The sequence below is a fragment of the Piliocolobus tephrosceles genome, chromosome 8 (assembly GCF_002776525.5).
Source record: "Piliocolobus tephrosceles isolate RC106 chromosome 8, ASM277652v3, whole genome shotgun sequence".
Classification (NCBI taxonomy): domain Eukaryota; kingdom Metazoa; phylum Chordata; class Mammalia; order Primates; family Cercopithecidae; genus Piliocolobus; species Piliocolobus tephrosceles.
The window spans coordinates 46,157,706-46,177,086 of NC_045441.1; the positions used below are offsets into that span (position 1 = coordinate 46,157,706).

The following is a 19,381-nucleotide window of genomic DNA, read 5'->3' on the forward strand; positions in this document are numbered from 1 at the left end:
TAAACCAGTGGCTCCACATTCTGAATCTGGGTCTTGCAGTAAGCCTTTTATCTGAGAAATGCAAATCCTTTTAATTACACAGCTCAAAGAGACATCAAAATGAGACCTCAATTATGTCTCTCTCTCTCCTTTGAGCTCTGTATTTATCTCTTGAAACTGCTTGCTATTGCCATGAGTAGCTATAAATTAATAATGCCACACTGAACACTATAACCCACACCCTATACAGTTTAGCAACGTATGTCAATCAGTAATCAAGGTTATTTTTAGTAAATAAGAATTCCTGACAAACAATTTTGCATCAGCCCACTCTCTGTCTCTTTTTGCCTTTAAAAATCCACTTGTAACTGCTGCTAGATTCCAGGCAACTTGAATCTTTGCTCCCAGTTTACAATCTTTAAGCTCGGCCCAATGAACTGTCTACTTATATTCATGTTTCCTCAGTTTTTTCCTGTTAAGGAGGAAATTAAGGACGTATTATTTAGAATGTACCAGAGCAGCCTTTATGAGGGGATCTCTCCTTTGGTTGTACTTTTCTTGCTGTAACACCCAGTAATGCAGAGCCAGGTTGACCCCACCTAGAATCCACACATAAGATCTGGCCTCTGCCTGGGATTTACAAGACAGTACCAGAGTTTGAATTAAGAATGTACAGAAAACCAACAGGAGGCATTCTCTGCATTGTGAGATGTCAACATAGACATCTTAAAGCTACCTCCTTTTATAGTGTGGCTATTTGAGCTTTTCAGATCTTATTCAGTGACCTGTTACTGTTACGTGAGAGGTGCCAGGTATAAATAGAATCTGATGGCAGAATCTATAAATGTAAACAAAGCATCTTAGGATTGAGACATCAAGTCCACAAAGCATCTTAGGAGTGAGAGATCAAGGTCACAAAGTATCCAGAGCCATGACTACAACTATAACTACCTGTAAAAAATGTGATACTGGAGTAGAGTATTCTTGTCCTTCCTCTTACCCAAAGACTACCTGATCAGGACAGGTGAGCCAGGTTCTGGAGCTCCACCGGGGCAGTTCTGTTTTTTATTTAGAATCAGCCTGAGTCTCTCCTGCCTGGCTTATCATTGGGCCATCAGCCCAGGATCACTGAGAACCCTCTCACAATCACCTAGGCATCCTTGAAACATTTGAGGATGTCCAGAGTAAAACTGTGTTAGGCTGACAAGAGTGGTTAATTCTGCTTTTGTCTCAGTGTAAGAGAAATGAGTCATGCCAAAAAATGTGGGCTTCATTTGGGCCACTTCTTTATATTGCTGTAACTTCTGAGGTCATCATTTGAATGGATGTTTATGGACAGAAGAGTTGTTATTATTATTTCTGTTTCTTTTTACCTTGTTAAGAATACATGCTTATCTTCTAACCAAGTTACCCTAGAAAACCCTAAGAGATTTGTTTAAATTGCTTATTAGTATATGTTATACAATTGACAGGGCAGTGGCTAAAAAAGATTAAATTACACAAACTGTGGGATTTAAGTTTCTCGTAGGTAAGCTTAGGAAAAACAAAACAGGAAATACCCCAGTGGCATAGAGAGCAGAATTCTACATAGTGTCCTCTCCCTGCCCCAATTCTGTTCAGAATCACCCTTTTTGGAGGCCTTATTGAGGTCTGGCTTCACCTTGGAGTCTAGCCTCGTAGAACTGATTAAAAGAGGTAAGTGTTGGGTGATGAATTCTGCTGCCTTTCTAGAGCTGTTGCTGAGAATTTCCTGAAATCTAAAAGCAGATAAATGGGAAAAATAAACTAATGTTTTAGGGCCTGAATTTCTTAATTTTGTATTGAAATCAGTGCCTGCAGAGACATGCCATTTAGCAACTTATTCCTTATTCTATTCCTGAAGACCTAGTAGTTGCTCCACAAGCCACAAACAAGTAAATATAAACACAATAAAAATTCCTCCAAACTACATTAAACGCTTTTCTTTATTCCTCTCGTCTGTCTATATGTAGCTTTTATTCTGTACATTAAAAAAAAAAAAAATGACAAAGGAGAAATAAAAATGCTGGACCCTTTATTTAAATTCTGGCAATTATTAAACAACTCCCAGGGTGTTACAAGGATTAAATCATGTAATGTTTTATTCCCAGCAGTGGTCTGTAACATACTCTTGAGGACATAGTACCTGTTTAATAAACATTGCATTGGTGTATGTGTAAATGTGTTTTTCCAAATGCAGGTTTCTTTGGACATTGCTGGCCTCTGTTTCCTCTGTAAAGAGCCAGCAAAGAATATACTTTAGGATGAAGATTGGTTGTCTTTATTTGTACCAGAAGTATTTATGTTGTGACAAATGTGCTGAGTGTAAGGGACTCTGTGATATGCCTGCTTTCTCTAGCTAGTGCTAATAATGAGCGCAGGGGGAGCAACATCAACATCTATAGAGGACTTGTTTAAAATACCCGTTCATGGACCCTTTTCAAACCTGCAGAATCACATTATATAGAGTGGGGCCACAATCACCAAGTGATTTATAAGCTCATCAATGCTTGAGAGATAATACTTAGCTAAGTGTTTTATCAGCCCAGGCTTTTAATTAAGATTACGTAGCCAGTTTGCAGAAATCTCTATTTGTGCCCTCCCCACAGATTCTGTTCTGTTGTTCTGGAAGCATCCATATTGCTTTAAGGGCCTCATGTGACTCTAAGGTTGAGGCCAGAATCAAGTATGAGGGGTTCAAGATACATTCGTGAATGTTAAGTTCTGTCTTTGCACTAAAGGGCCTGTTCTCTTTGGGTTTGGTAGGGACAAGGCAGAGTGGCCCATATTTCCATTACTTTAGCAAAAATTGCTGGTGTCTGGTAGGAGAGGGCACCTGAGGACAGGAAAGGAGAAACTTACATCTTTATCTCCATAGAGCAGCTTATTTTTCTTGAATCTCTTCTGTTATAAAGGACAGAAATGGGTGGGCTTTTTCTGCAGGTCTTGGACCTTTTGCCTGTGGGTGTGATCGTAGCAGGTAAACAGGTGGTGCCGACACCTTTAAAGGCATATTCTCCAGATTCAGGTGTAATTTCTCCAGAGAATCTCATCTGAGAAAGAATCTTAGAGCAGGAGGAGAAGGAGGAAAAAATGGCTATTTTTCAGCTAAAAATGTCTCAGAGTAAGAGCTGTGTCCACTGTGCCTCCTGGAATGCCATGTGTTTAGTACTTACAAACCTTTACTTCTCTACTTGTGTTTTTCCTCCCTAATTAGTTTGTTTTAACTACTTGAAAAAATTTTTTCATTATAGTCAAGTGTCTGAAAAATTTTTATTTACTTATTTTTGAGGCAGAATCTCGCTGTGTCACCCTGGCTGGAGTGCAGTGGCGTGATCTTGGCTCACTGCAATCTCCGCCTCCCAGGTTCAAGCAATTTTCCTACCTCAGCCTCCTAACTAGCTGGGATTACAGGCGCATGCCACCATATCTGGCTAATTTTTGTATTTTAGTAGAGACGGGGTTTCACCATGTTGGCCAGGCTGGTCTTGAATACCTGACCTTGTGATCTACCTGCCTTGGCTTCCCAAAAGTGCTGGGATTACAGGTGTGAGCCACTGCGCCCGGGCAAATATTTCTTTCCTATATACTGGAGCCTTCTCTACACCATGGTTTCTTAAATGCCATGTAGAATTCTCACCATGGATTTATGATCTGCAATGTTAAAAATGTTCCCTTTGTGGCTGTTTAATATCGGAGGATGAATATACTCAAGATTCCTATTGGGGAAAAGCTGGGGTCCTTAATCGAGGAGAACACGTAATATTGAGGTTTCATCTGTCTTCTCCATTAGCTCTATGCAGAACAGGATTAAGAAAATGCTTTTTGAAACAGGATGACATTTACTACCCAGAAAGTTCTGAAGAAAATTATTAGGAGATATGTGTTCTCTAGGGTGCTAAAGAAAGACTATTTAAAATTTCTATTAAAAATTACAGAACATGGGAGATATCTGTATCTTGAACTTGGCATAAAATGGATGTTTCTTTATGGTTAAATTCAGGCTATAATTTACTTTTTGGGGAAGTAATATCTCAGCAGTGAAGCAGTGATGCTGTGTCCTTCTGTTCATCAGCACATTATAAAAATTTGTCCTAGTTCAGTTGATATTAATGATTCACTTGGTTAAAGAGCTCTCTGACAGATTTTTTTCACTGTAGAGTTAGTAATTTTCCTCTTGATTATTAAGTGTTTTCTTTTTTTTTTTTTGAGACGGAGTTTCACTCTTGTTCCCCAAGCTAGAGTGCAATGGCGCAATCTTGGCTCACTGCAACCTCCGCTTCCTGGGTTCAGGTGATTCTTCTGCCTCAGCCTTCCGAGTAGCTGGGATTACAGGCACGTGCCACCATGCCTGGCTAATTTTTTGTATTTTTAGTAGGAACGGGGTTTCACCATGTTAGCCAGGCTGGTCTCTGAACTCCTGACCTCAGGTGATCTGCCTACCTCAGCCTCCCAAACTGCTGGGATTACAGGTGTGAGCCACTGGGCCCAGCCGATTATTAAATATCTTTATGCAGCTGATGTGCATAAACCATTACAGTTAATCCGGCAGCTGCCCTTCTTTATTAGGTTTTCTTTGCATATATCTGTCTTTGGAAAATGAAGGCTCTCATCTTTGTTTATAGGTCAGAAAAACTGGGAAAACCCACACTCCTCCCACTTACTGGATGCTTGACAGAATAATCTTGGGCAAAAATCATTGGCATTATTGGTGATCTTCTTAGAAATTAAGAAATTCAGACTTTATTCCAGATGTTCTGAAAAAATATATGCATAACAAGATCTTCAGTTTATCATACACATTAAAATTTGAGAGGTCCCTCTAACTCCACGTCTTTTCCATCTGAAACATATATACACAAAAATGTATGTTTGTGTTCATGCCCTTAATTTTATACTTTATCATCCATTAAAGTATCATATATACACTGGTGTTATGGATCTCATGTCATTCCCTTTTCTCAGAGTTATATTAGAAAATATTTCTGTATTGAAAATTATTTTATTGGATAATTTCAGTCACTCCTGTAAGTCAGAACTTGTTCTCTTTACTCTTTCGTTTCACCATAAGTCAAATAAAAAATTCTGCCCATGGCCACTTAGTAAACATATGTGTGTTTGTGTGTGTGTGTGTGTGTGTGTTTTTCAGGGGCCACTGACATTTAGGGATGTGAAAATAGAATTCTCTCTGGAGGAATGGCAATGCCTGGATGCTGCACAGCGGAATTTGTATAGAGATGTGATGTTAGAGAACTACAGAAACCTGGTCTTCCTTGGTGAGGATAACTTCAATACATAATTCCTAACGTACTCTAAAGATTTCATTTCTCTTCTTTGTAGAATGTCTTTTGGTAATTTATGCTTTGCATAAATGAGTTTCAGATCCCAGTTTTCAAGAAAACAGATTTGTCAGTGTAGAAAAGAACTTCTTCAAGATGTTTCATTTTGACCTGAACTCTCCACATTCCTGAGCTGATCTTTATCCTTTACTCTAAATTAGTGGTAATTCCAGAAATTTATTGGCATAAAATATTGTTGCTACCACCAATTTTTCATTTAGTAGATTTAGTAGTACTGGACAGTATTAAGTAAAATTAAAGATCTACGAATGTAGGCCAGGCATGGTGGCTCATGTCTGTAATCCCAGCACTTTGGGAGGCTGAGGTGGGTGGATTACCTAAGGTCAGGAGTTTGAGAGCAGCCTGGCCAACATGGTGAAACCTTTTCTCTACTAAAAATACAAAAATTAGCCAGGCGTGGTGGTGGGCGCCTGTAATCCAACTACTCAGGAGGCTGAGGCAGGAGAATTGCTTGAACCCGGGAGGTGGAGGTTGCAGTGAGCTGAGATCGTGCCATTGCACTCTAGCCTGGGGGACAGAGTGAGGCTCTGACTCAAAACAAAACAAAAAATCTACAAATTTAAAATATTTTAAAAATATTTAGATATTTGTCATAAATTAGTATTTGGGGATTAATTTACTAGATTAAGCTATTACATCTTCTTTACTGAGCATGTACTATGTTGGTAATTGGAGAATGTGAGCAAGATTTATGTTACTTGTTTTTAATAAAACAGGTATTGCTGTCTCTAAGCCAGACCTGATCACCTGGCTGGAGCAAAGAAAAGAGCCCTGGAATATGAAGAGACGTGAGATGGTAGACAAAACCCCAGGTAGGTGACAGTTAATACAACAGACGACACAAATGAGAGGTCCAAAAGTCGAGGAGAAGGCCAATCTTTTTTTGAGACGGAGTTTTGCCCTTGTTGTCCAGGCTGGATGGAGTACAAAGGTGCGATCTCGGCTTACTGCAACCTCTGCCTCCCAGGTTCAAGCGATTCTCCTGCCTCAGCCTCCTAAGTAGCTGGGATTACAGGCACGTACCGCCACGCCTGGCTAATTTTGTATTTTTAGTAGAGATGGGGTGTCTCCATATTGGTCAGGCTGGTCTCGAACTCTCGACCTCAGGTGATCTGCCCGCCTCAGCCTCTCCAAAGTGCTGGTATTTACAGGCGTGAGCCACTGCACCCAGCCTTAGTCTTTAAAATGTAATTTGGGAAGTTGTTTCCAAAAAAGAAAGTTTCTGGGAAGCCTCAAACTTTTGTTTTGCTCTCACATAGGGGCATCTTCTGTCTAATGCTTTTAAATTTTCTAAGGTGATCTTCCTTCAAGTTTACAGTGAAAGCCAAAGTCCTTTTCATGGCAGTAAGGGACTGCACAATCTGACTGCTTTTCCGTTGCTTTTGAGGACACACAAATAACTGCATAATTTTGAGAAACTCTGTTAAACTACTTTTCTTTTTGTTTTTTTGAGATAGAGCCTCGCTCTATTGCCAGGCTAGAATGCAGTGGTGCGAGCTTGGCTCACAGCAGCCTCTGCCTCCTGGGTTCAAGCAATTCTCCTGCCTCAGCCTCCCAAGTAGCTGGGACTACAGGCGTGCACCACCACGCCCAGCTAATTTTTATATTTTTAGTAGAGATGGGGTTTCTCCACGTTGGCCAGGATGGTCTCGATCGCTTGACCATCGAGATCACGTGATCTGCCTGCCTCGGCCTCCCAGAGTGCTGAGATTACAGGTGTGAGCCACTATGCCTAGCCCAGAAGTATATTATTAATATTATTATTATTTTTCTGAGACGGAGTCTCACTCTGTTGCCCAGGCTGCAGTGCAGTGGTGCGATCTCAGCTCACTGCAAGCTCTGCCTTCTGAGTTCATGCCATTCTCCTGCCTCAGTCTCCCAAGTTACTGGGACTATAGGCATGAACCGCCACACCCGGCTAATTTTTTGTATTTTTAGTAGAGATGGGGTTTCACCGTGTTAGTCAGGATGGAAAAGTGTATTGTTTTAATGCTATTACAAATAAGATTGTTTTTTCCTCTACTATATCAGGTAGCTTATTTTAAGTATATGGAACCATAGCTTGTATGTTAATTTTATATTGTGCTAATTTACTGAGTATTAGTTGAGACAGGTTTAAATGTTTATGATTTTCTCTGTATAAAATTATGTGATCTATAAACAGCAACTTTTTACTTATCTGTCTTCAATTTCAATGGCTTTTTAGAACTTTTTAAATTCTTTTGCCACATACTTCCAGTGCTGTGTTAAAATAGAAGCATTGAAATTGGCACAATATAGTTTTGCATTGGTGTTTGTAAATTTGAAGGAGCAAACACCTCTTCAAGTTTTGATAAACTGATTTTAGAAGGTAAAAATCTTTTGTTGGGTTCCCAGGGTGATGGGATGCCCTCTGGATTTGTAGTAGAGAGGGGTGTAGCTTGGTCACAAGGCTGCTGGGTCTACACTAGGGTCCACCTTTACTGGCTTGTTACAAGGGGCTTGGGTAATTGTAATTTCCATTTTATTTTTGAACAGACTGAATAGCCTCCAGGACTTTGCTCTGTAGGGCAGACAGTAGGGCGGGTTTCTGTAGTCCTGTCTGCGTATAGTGGACCTTATATCAGGATGTGGATTAGTATGACTTTCACTGAGTACCAGAGAGGATTTCCCCAGGCCACTGTGTAAGTTTCTGTGTAGATATAACTGGCCATAAACTGTGGCTTAGAGAGTTCGAACTGAGTCATTAAACTGCTTCAGAGACCGCAGTAAAGGTCAAAGTCTGCAGGCCCCCCTGCCTGCATGGCTATAAATGGTTGTCTTCCTTCAGGCCACTGGAAGGGCAGGACCTTTTCCAGACTGTGGCTGGGAGAAGTTTGTGACGGTTACCGAGTAAGTTCAGAATTCTCAGTGGGACCAAGTTTGGTGGGCCATTTTCTGGTCTGTAGCCAAGAACAGGAGTCCTTTAGTTTGCCACCTGAATGAGGGCCTGCCTTCTGAAAACAACACTCCTCAATCTTGGGTTTAGCATTTCACAACTGCCTCCCTGGATCTCAAAGCTCTCTTAAAGGCACTTATTTTTGAGATGAGGTCTTGCTTCATAACCCATTCTGTTCTTGAAATCCTGGCCTGAATCAATTCTCCAACCTTAATGTATAATGTAGCTTTCATTACAGGTGTGAGCCGTGATCCCTGACTCTCTCAAAAGGCATTTTTATGAGGGATGGCTGATGCATTTGCTTGCTGTTGGAGGATAACAAAATAAGGCACCTTTTATTGTCCTATCTTCTGATGTCACTCTTCCTATACATTTTTACTTTGTGTTTTCTATTTCAAATTTGTCTGTAGCTTTAGAATCAGACCTTTAGGACAGACAATATGCTAGAACTTACATGTTATGCCTGAAGTAAATTAGATAATTAGTAGGCACTCCATAGTTACTAAAATAGTTACTTATAAATTTAAGTTTGCTGCAGGCAAAAAGGAATAGTATTTTCATTCACCCACTTTCTTTAGCCTATATCTAAGTAATAACATAATGTATCCCCCAAATATTTGTTTTATATATCAGAGGCACTAACTATATTCAGCAGAATACAAATTTTTTCTTTATTTGGCAAACGTAAAGCTATTCTTTGCTTCTAAAGTTGGATTGCAGCAGTTTCACCTTGTGTAAGAATAGCATATATTTAAAACAAAAATTATCTCAATTTTTAAAAATGCTTACTTATTAAAAGTTTTTTATTAGAATCCTCTATGTATGATTATACTGCATTTTCTCTGAAATTTTACTGCCATACATACTTGCCTTCCATGAGTACACAGTTACAGTCAAATATTGCAGTTATCTAGACAAATTCTTTTTAATGGTACATCAATATTGCAAACTAGATTTTATGAGTAAACATTTCTCTTAATGTTTTACAGTTCCGTATTACTGTTTATTGTTTAGGTTTCTTATCAGTTTATTTTGTTTCTTGTTTTTACAGTTTTAGCAATTTGCACTACTGTTTGTACACTTGAAGTGAATGTTGGGTTTAACTAAGAAATAAGTCAGCCATATGTCCATCATAGTCTGATTATATATGTGTGTGTTTTTATCTATAAATATGACCTTAATTTTGGTTACAGCATATCTTGTGTATATTCTTTCTTAGCTGATTTTCAATGGTTGTTTTGTCTAAGTGAGTAGTCCTGGAAATACTCTTCTTTTCACCGTGTGTTTAATGATAAATATTATATAATTTCCTTTGGGTAAGAGAGACACTTTTGTAATTTGAAGGTAATTTTTGGAAAGATTTATAATTCTGTTTTTTTTTAGTTTTTCTTTTAAAAAGTAATTGTTGTAAAAACACCTAAGTAGTACCATCTTAAATCTACTTAAGTTTACATTTCCTGGCCAGGCATGGTGGTGGCTCACATCTGTAATCCTCAGATTTTGGGAGGCCAAGACAGGAGCATCACTTGAGCCCAGTTTTTTTTTTTTTTTTTTTTTTTTTTGAGATGGAGTTTCACTTTTGTTGCCCAGGCTGGAGTACAATGGCGCCATCTTGGCTCACCATAACCTCTGCCTCCTGAGTTCAAGTGATTGATTCTCCTGCCTCAGCCTCCCAAGTAGCTGGGATTACAGGCATGTGCTACCACGCCCAGCTAATTTTGTATTTTTAGTAGAGACAGGGTTTCTCCATGTTGGTCAGACTGTTCTCCCCCTCCCAACCTGAGGTGATACACCCGCCTCAGCCTCCCGAAGTGCTGGGATTATAGGAGTGAGCCGCGCGCCTGGCCAGAACCCAAATGTTTGAGGCCAGCTTGGACAACATATGGAGACCCCTTCTCTACAACTTTTTTTTTAAATAGCCAGACATGGTGGTTGTCACCTGTAGTCCCAGCTACTTGGGAGATTGAGGGGAGAGGACTACTTAAGCCTGGAAGTTTGAGGCTGCAGTAAGCCTTAATTGTGCCACTGAACTCCAGCTTGGGTGACAGAGTGAGACCCTGTCTCCAAAAAGCTGTACATTTCAGGCGTGTTAACTATATTCACATCATTATGCAAGACTTCTAGAAATTTTACATTTTGTAAAACTGAAACTCAGTACCCATTAAGCAATAACTGCCCATTTTACCCTCTCTCCAGCACTTGACAAACACCCTTCCACTTACTGTTTTTATGAGTGTGACTGTTTAAGATAGCTCATATAAGTGGAATCACACAGTATCCATCATTTTCCTACTGGCTTATGTCAGGTGACAAAATATACTCAAAGTTTATCTTAAAATGTGACAAACATTTTCTTTTTAAAGGCTGAATAATATTCCATTGTATCGATATGTTACATTTTTGGATGTGTTTATAAATCAAGAAGGCAGTTGGGTTGCTTCATCCTTTTGGCTTTTGTGAATACTGGTACATGGATGTTCAAATATATTTTTAAGATCCTATGTTGCATAGTTTGGATATAGATTCATAAATGGGATTACTGTGTTTAATAATAATTCCATTTTTAATTATTTGAGAAACATATAATATTTTAAAATAATGGCTGCATTCTTGTTTTTCACCAAAAAATAACGTGGGTTTTATTTTCATTGCATCATCAACAGATTTGGTGCCTTTTAAAAAATTTTATAGTGGCCATTCTAACCGGTATGAGGTGATTTTGTTTTTCATTGTGCTGCTTATGCATTTCTCTATAAATTAGTAATTTCGTCTGTCCTTCAAACACTTTTTCCCATGTATATATCTCTTGATAAAGATTCAGTTAAAGTTCAATATTACTGAACTTTATAGATACTTTATATGATGAACTTTATATGGTAAAGTTCAATTTCTTCATTTCTGTTCTTCATACCTTCATTTCTCATCAAGTTATTCAACTTTATTGTTCAGTTTGAAGAGTTATTTATATATTCTGAATATTAACTCCTATCACATGTGATTTGCAAATATTTTCACTTATTGTGTAGGAGACATTGTCACTCTCTTGAATGTTTTCTTTGATGTGTAAAAATTTTGAAGTATAGCGTAATTCAATTTTTCTGTTCTTTTCTTTGTTGCTCGTGCATTAATATTGTAAATGGTGCCAAGACCAACATGATGTCTTTCTTCTATATTTTTCCTAAGAGATTTGTTAGTTTTTTTATGTCTAAATGTTTTATTTAAAATATTTTTTGTATATGGTTCAAGGAAAGGATCGACTTTGTAAGTGTTAATATCCAGTTTCACCATTTTTTGAAGATATTATCTTTCCTCTATTGTGTGCTCATGGCAACTTTGTGGAAGATCATTTGATCATATACAGAAGGGTTCATTTCTAGGCTCTCTGTTCTGTTCTTTCATCTCTTTATCTGTCTTTGTGTCAGTACCACATTGTTTTTGTTATTGTAGCTTTTAATATGTTTTGAAATCAGAAAGTATAATGCCCATTTGTTCTTTTTCATGGGTGTTTGCATAATTATAGTTTTTAATCAAATTTTAAAAATTTAGACAATATGTTAAAAACTGTGTGCTATGGTATTTTTATAGAGATTATGTTGAATTTCTTTACCACTGTAGGTTGTATTGACATCTTAAAAAAATGAAGTTTTTTTGTTTGTTTTTTTTGGAGACCTCATTTCGCTCTTGTTCCCCAGGCCAGAATGCAATGGCTGGTGCGATCTCAGCTCACTGCAACCTCTGCCTCCTGGGTTCAAGCAGTTCTCCTGCCTCAGCCTCCTGAGTAGCAGGCACCCACCACCATGCCCGGCTAATTTTTGTGTATTTAGTAGAGACGGGGTTTCACCATGTTGGCCAGACTGGTCTCAAACTCCTGACCTCAGGTGATCCACCCGCCTCGGCCTCCCAAAATGCTGGGATTACAGGCATGAGCCACTGTGCCCGGCCCAAAATGAAGTTTTTTGACCCTTGAGCAAAAAAATATGTTGAAGAATCTGTTTTATTTTCACATTTCTTTCTTTTATTTCCTAGTTTCTTTCAGTTTTGGTCAGAAAACATACAGTTTATTATTTTGGTCTTAAGTTTATTTATTGTTGTTTCTGAGACAGGCTGGAGTGCAACGGCATAATTTTGTCTCACTGCAGCCTCAGTCTCCTGGGCTCAAGTGATCCTTTTCCTCAGCCTCCTGAGCAACTGGGACTACAGACATGCACTACCATGCCTGGCTAATATTTTGATCATTTGTAGGGACAGGTTCTCACTATGTTGTCCAGGCTGGCCTCAAACTTCTGGCTTTAAGTCATCCTCCCACCTTGAAATCCCAAAGTGTTGGGTTATAAGCATGAGCCCCTGCACCCAGCTAGTATTCTTATAAGACTTGATATGTGTCCTGACAGAATACACCAGCTGCAAATAAGAATCTTGGGTATTCCCTTGCTTTTGACTAGAAAGTTTTATACATGTCTGTTAAGCCTAGTTGGTCTATGATATTGATTGGATGTTCACGTTCTCCAAACCTTATGCTGCGATGTAATCCTCAATGTTTGATGTGGGACCTGGATGAAGGTGCTTGGGTCATGGGGGCAAATTCCTTATGAATGGCTTGGCACTGTCCTCTTAGTAATCAAAAAGTATACACTCCATCAATTCAAGTGAGAGCTTGTTTATTAAAAGAGTAGATAGATGTGGTAACTATAGATTCCTGGTAAATTGACTCATTTTACTATTATATATCAGTCTTTATCTCTTGCTGGTACTTGACTTAAAGCATATATGTCTGATATAATTATGACTACCTCACCCAATTGTGGTTGCTATTTGCATAGATACAGATCTTTTTCATTCTGTTACTTTCAGCCTATTTGACTTAGTGCCAAAGTGAATCTCTTTTAGGCAGTATATTGCATGCTTTCTTTCTTATTTATTTACATATTTATTTACATATTTATTTCTTTTTGAGATAGGATCTCACTCTGTCAACCAGGCTGGTTTGAAGTGGTGTGGTCATGGCAATGAGCTGCAGCCTCAACCTCCCAAATTCAGATGATCTTTTCATTTCAACCTGTCAAGTAGCTGGTTACAGGCGTGTGCCATCATACCCAGCTGGTTTTTTGTATTTTCTGTAGAGACAGGGTTTTCCCATGTTGCTGAGGCTGGTCTCAAACTCCTGCAATCAAGTGATCAGCACACCTTGACCTCCCAAAGTCCTGGGATTACATTTCTTTTTATTAAGTAGTTTAATTTATATTTAAAATGATTTTTTAAAGAAACGATGTTACTATTACCAGTTTCATTGTTTCTTGTGTAGATATGCTTTTTCTCATTTCCTGTTTTACTCCTTAAATTTTTGTTTAATCTCATCGTGACATGCTTTATTTTTTGTTTTGCATAGTTTCTATAAAATCTTTGTAATCATCTTGAAAAATGAAGATTATAAAAAACATCTTAAAACAGTTTCTAGTTTGTTACTAATATTACAAATTATTTTATATTGTGTTTCTATTAACAGATTTATTCAGATTTATATTTTGTTTTTCATATTCTATAGAAGAACTTTAAGGGTTTGATGCTCCATCATTATGATAGTAAAGAATTCTATGTTTGTCTATATTTACATTTAATAGAGAGCTTTTTATTTATATATGGTTTTCTGATGCTGTCCAGCATTATTTTATTTTTCAACATAGTGGACTCATTTTAGCATTTCTCTTTTTGTATATGCGCTGTCTCACTATGTTGCTCAGGCTGATCTTGAACTCCTGGTCTCAAGTGATCTGATTGCCTTGGTCCCCTAAAGCTGTAGGATTACAGGCATGAGCCATGGTGCCTGCTTACGATGTAGCATTTCTTATAGGACTGTGCAAGGGATAATGAACACCCTTACCTTTTATTTTGGAAAATCTATTTTTTTCTTTTTAAAGTAAAACGATTTCTAACCGAGTGTTATTGGTTAGGAGTATTTTTTCTCTTATTACGTCAAAATTTGGAAAGTTCTCAGCCTTTTTTATCTTCAAGTATCCTCTGTACTACTTTTTTTTCTATATTCTTCTAAGATTTCTTCCATGAATATATTGATTTAGTTGATGGTGTCCAATAATTTTACATTCTGTGTTTTAATTTTGTTTTGGACTGTTTCACGCAGTTTCTTTATGGCCTGCAAAATTTTTGTTGACAGTTCACTGGTTATCTCATAAGACTATGCATATAAATGACACATTACTTCTGTCTTGCAGCTCCCAAGGCTCTCTTCTGGTCTGTAACTTCTGAAATTGTGCTTGTATATGTGTTATAAGTATCTTTGTGTGTATCCTAGTTTGTCTAGCTTCTTCATTTTTTATTTTATGATTTTTAGTTATTATTTTTTCTTGTATTTTTTACCTCTGCAATTTCTGAAGGGGTGTTGATATTTTTAATATTTTTGTTGTTATCGTCATTTGTCTGATTGTCAAAAATCATCTGTGTTTCTATTTCACTCATGGAATATTATTCAATTTATTTTCAATTTCTTTAATTTATAACTTTATTTTTTATGGTTGCTTTCTAAAAATTGTATAATTTTTTGACGGACCATGTTGCCCTAATATTTTGTATACATTGTAATCTTTGATTGAGATTTGGACATTAAAAAAAAGCTGCCTGTTACAATCTTTATTATGTAGCCTTGCCCTGGCATAATCTTAAACCAGTTGTCTTGGTTAGAGATTCCCGGAGTCTCTCAAACATGTTCTTAGGATGTGTCTTGTCTGAAATTTTGTGTTTACTTTTTAGTTAAAGGAATTGATTTGTGTTTTTTGATAAGTCAGTAATCAGTTGCTACATGTGTTTGTTGTCCGTGGTGCTGCTGCATTCTCTCTGCTGCTGTAATGTTTACCTTTGATCTCAGCAGACAAACTGTCATTCCAAAGTATACCACCATTTCTTTCAGCACTTTATGGCATGGGAGACAGAAACCAGTGTCTGGAAAGGCCCCTAGAGGTCAGAAATAAAGATGTATGTGCCAGTATTTTTCTTGTCTTCTGAAAAAGAAACCAGGAATTGGCAATTTACTGCTAAAGGCATTAGGTTATTGAGGAGCAGGAAGAGCTGTGTTGGGTAAACGTAACACAGTTTTCTTTTCCTTCTATGTAGCCCTTTGTGTTGTTCTCACCTGGGGCACTGTACACATTTAACTCATTTATAACTTTTCCACAAATGTATTTTGGTCAGTGTGTTTTTGTTACATTTATATTTCCATAAGGAATTAGGGCCTGTAGTATTTTGCTATGCCATCTTGCTTATGTTGTAGTTTGTATAATTTTATAGGTTAAATTTGTAAAATATATTCATCTGAGTCTAGTAAGTGAAGTAACTTGTTATTTTAATTTTTTTCAGTTATGTGTTCTCATTTTGCCCAAGATGTTTGGCCAGAGCAGAGCATAAAAGATTCTTTCCAAAAAGTGATACTGAGAACATGTGGAAAGTATGGACATGAGAATTTACAGCTAAAAAAAGACTATAAAAGCATGGATGCATGTAAGGTGTACAAAGGAGGTTATAATGGACTTAACCAATGTTTGACAACTACTGAGAGCAAAATATATCAGTGTGATAAATATGTGAAAGTCTTTCATAAATTTTCAAATGTAAATAGAAGTAAGATAAGACATACTGGAAAGAAACCTTTCAAATGTAAAAACCGTGGCAAATCATTTTGCATGCTTTCACAATTAACTCAACATAAGAAAATTCATACTAGAGAGTATTCTTACAAATGTGAAGAATGTGGTAAGGCCTTTAACTGGTCCTCAACACTTACTAAACATAAGATAATTCATACTGGAGAAAAACCCTACACATGTGAAGAATGTGGCAAAGCTTTTAACCGGTCCTCAAATCTTACTAAACATAAGATAATTCATACTGGAGAAAAACCCTACAAATGTGAAGAATGTGGCAAAGCTTTTAACCGGTCGTCAACCCTTACTAAACATAAAAGAATTCATACAGAAGAGAAACCCTACAAATGTGAAGAATGTGGCAAGGCCTTTAACCAGTTCTCGATTCTTAATAAACATAAGAGAATTCATATGGAAGATAAACCTTACAAATGTGAAGAATGTGGCAAAGCCTTTAGAGTATTCTCAATTCTCAAAAAACATAAGATAATTCATACTGGAGAAAAACCGTTCAAATGTGAAGAATGTGGCAAAGCCTTTAACCAGTTCTCAAACCTTACTAAACATAAAATAATTCATACTGGAGAGAAACCCTACAGATGTGATGAATGTGGCAAAGCCTTTAACCAGTCCTCAACCCTTACTAAACATAAAAGAATTCATACTGGAGAAAAACCCTACAAATGTGAAGAATGTGGCAAAGCTTTTAAACAGTCCTCAACCCTTACTGAACATAAGATAATTCATACTGGGGAGAAACCCTACAAATGTGAAGAATGTGGCAAGGCCTTTAGCTGGTCCTCAGCTTTTACTAAACATAAGAGAAATCATATGGAAGATAAACCATACAAATGTGAAGAATGTGGCAAAGCCTTTAGTGTATTCTCAACCCTTACTAAACATAAAATAATTCATACTAGAGAAAAACCCTACAAATGTGAACAATGTGGCAAAGCCTTTAACCAGTCCTCAATATTTACTAAACATAAGATAAATCATACTGAAGGGAAATCCTACAAATGTGAAAAATGTGGCAATGCTTTTAACCAGTCCTCAAACCTTACTGCACATAAAATAGTTTATACTGGAGAGAAACCCTACAAATATGAAGAATGTGGCAAAGCCTTTAACAACTTCTCAACCCTTATTACACATCAGATAATTTATACTGGAGAGAAACCCTACAAACATGAATGTGGCAGAGCCTTTAACAAATCCTCAAATTATACTAAAGAGAAACTACAAACCTGAAAGATGTGAGAGTGATTTTGACTACACCTCAAACTTTTCTAAGCATAAACCATACTGGTGCCCTAGAAATGTGAGGAATGTGACAAAGCCTTTAAATGGTTGTCACACTTGATTGTAGGTAAGATAATTTATAATGGAGAAAAATCCTACAAGTATGAAGAATGTGGCAAACTTATAACCAATCCTCACACCTTATTACACAGGAAAGCATTTATACTTGAGAAAAATTCTATAAAGAATATGGAAAAGCCATTTATATCTGCTCACATCTGAGCATCAGAGAGTTCATACTTAATAAAATGCAGTTACTGTCAAAAGATCTTTCAGAAAATACAAGCCTTTAACACGAAGAAGAGTATTCTTAAAACAAACATTGCAAATAGAGGGTTGTAGTACCTTTACTTTTGTGATAGATCTTATTGTACACATTTTGTACCAGAGGAAAACCCTAAAGCATTAGTTGCTCAAACTGTTCAATATCAGGGAATTTATATTGGAGAAAAACCCTGCAAATGTAATAAATATGGAAAAACATTTTTTTCAAAAACTACAGCTTGGAAAACAGTTCATTCTAAAATATATTTTTGCAGGTGCAGTAAATATGAAAAATATTTAATCCAAAATTAAGTCTATGTAAATATCAGAGAATTCACAGTAGAAATCATAAGGCATGAGGCACTGACACTTCAGACATTACACTAGAGTGTTGAGTATAGGAAATCCAAAACTAGAATTGTTAGATAAGTTATTTATATATAACTTTAAAAGAAGTGGAAGATTTTTTGGAGATTTATAATTACATTCAAAGTATACTTTTTTCTTGGAAAAAAAAATTACAGATTTTTTTGAAAAGCAATTAATAATGTTATTTAACTCAAATTCATGTTTTTCTTCATTCCTATTGTATTCACATGTGAAATCAAGTGATCAGTTGTTGCTGAATCAGAGATACGAGAGATTCTTTTTTAAAGGTGGGTGTTATTTATGCCCCTTTCTGTGGAAGAGTACGAAAATTAAAATATAAGATGCATGAGGAAAATGTAGAGATGCTCTTTGTGGTTAACTTAGAATATTAAGTGCTGCTTGAGGTATATGTTTAGACTGATTCTTTTGCAGTATAGTGAGAAAAAAACATTTTCAGTTAAAATTAGTGTATCATTTTGTTGATTGTGCTTTTATGTAATAAAATGCAGTACTTTAAAAAAATTTAGATTGTGTGTGAACTTAATTTTGTAATTAAACATTTTTTTAACATGCTAAGACTTGTGTATTTGATGAAGTGTTATTTTGCCACTAACTTTAACCTATTCCACCTTACTCAAGGGTGTGGGGTAAAAGATGGTGACAGTATGTTATTTGGTAACACAGTGGACTTACATCTGTAGTAATCTTTTCCAGTGGCTTAAACTGCAAATACATTAAAGAATAGTGTTCCCATAGGTTAAATTTTTATCTTTTTAATTTAAATTTATTTTTCTTAATATTTGTGGGTACATAATGTGTGTATATGTTTATGCCATATTTTGATATAGACATACAATATGTAATAATGACATCAGAGTAAATGAGGTATTCACCTCTAGCATTTTATTCTTTGTATTACAGACAATCCAGTTCTATCTACACTTTTATTTATTTTAAAATGTACAATTGTTATTGACTACAGGGTCATTTTTATGGTCATAATAATAATTATACAGAAGTAAAAATAAAATCCATATTTCTGAGACCTAAATTTTATTTTTAAAAATTTGTTATATATTTTTCTTTGAACATGTGGCCTCTGTGCCTGCAAACGCACACAGATGTTTAGTTTTGATTTACAGAAAGATATATTACTCAAAAGATAAACCTTAGGTGTAAGAAAATTATGAAGTATGTTTTTGTAAGTATGAATTTCTATTTTCAGAAGAAACTGAGAAAACATTTTAATAAGGTGACTACTAGAAAACTAAAAACCTCAAATATGTGTAAGGCAAATCTATATGCTGCTTTGTATTTAATTCATGACTATAAGATCTTATGGCTTATGGTTCATAACCTCCCCAGGCAATTTCTCTGTTTTACTTGCCTGGTACTCAGGCTAGACCCATAATTTTTCTGTTTCTTATAATTTGTTTTATAGTTTTTGAAGTATTCATTATGTGAACTCATCAGGGATTATAAATTATTTTTATAAAATTGCACACAAAAATAGTTTTTAGATG

General features: G+C 36.4%; 1 protein-coding gene across 4 annotated transcripts in view; it reads left to right on the top strand.

Moving 5' to 3' along the window:
- The window catches only part of LOC111529409 (zinc finger protein 92), a 30,106-nt gene extending 11,724 nt beyond the window's left edge, over positions 1-18,382 (top strand). Inside the window, exons 2-4 of one of the 4 annotated variants that reach the window (XM_023196307.2) lie at positions 5,147-5,273; positions 6,074-6,169; positions 15,640-18,382. In XM_023196307.2, the coding sequence (XP_023052075.1) occupies positions 5,147-5,273; positions 6,074-6,169; positions 15,640-17,174 (1,758 nt within the window). In that variant the 3' untranslated portion in view covers positions 17,175-18,382. The remainder of the gene's footprint in view (positions 1-5,146; positions 5,274-6,073; positions 6,170-15,639) is intronic. The other 3 variants (XM_023196308.2, XM_023196309.2, XM_023196310.2) reach the window with 3 other exon arrangements.
- Positions 18,383-19,381: the final 999 nt, after the last annotated feature.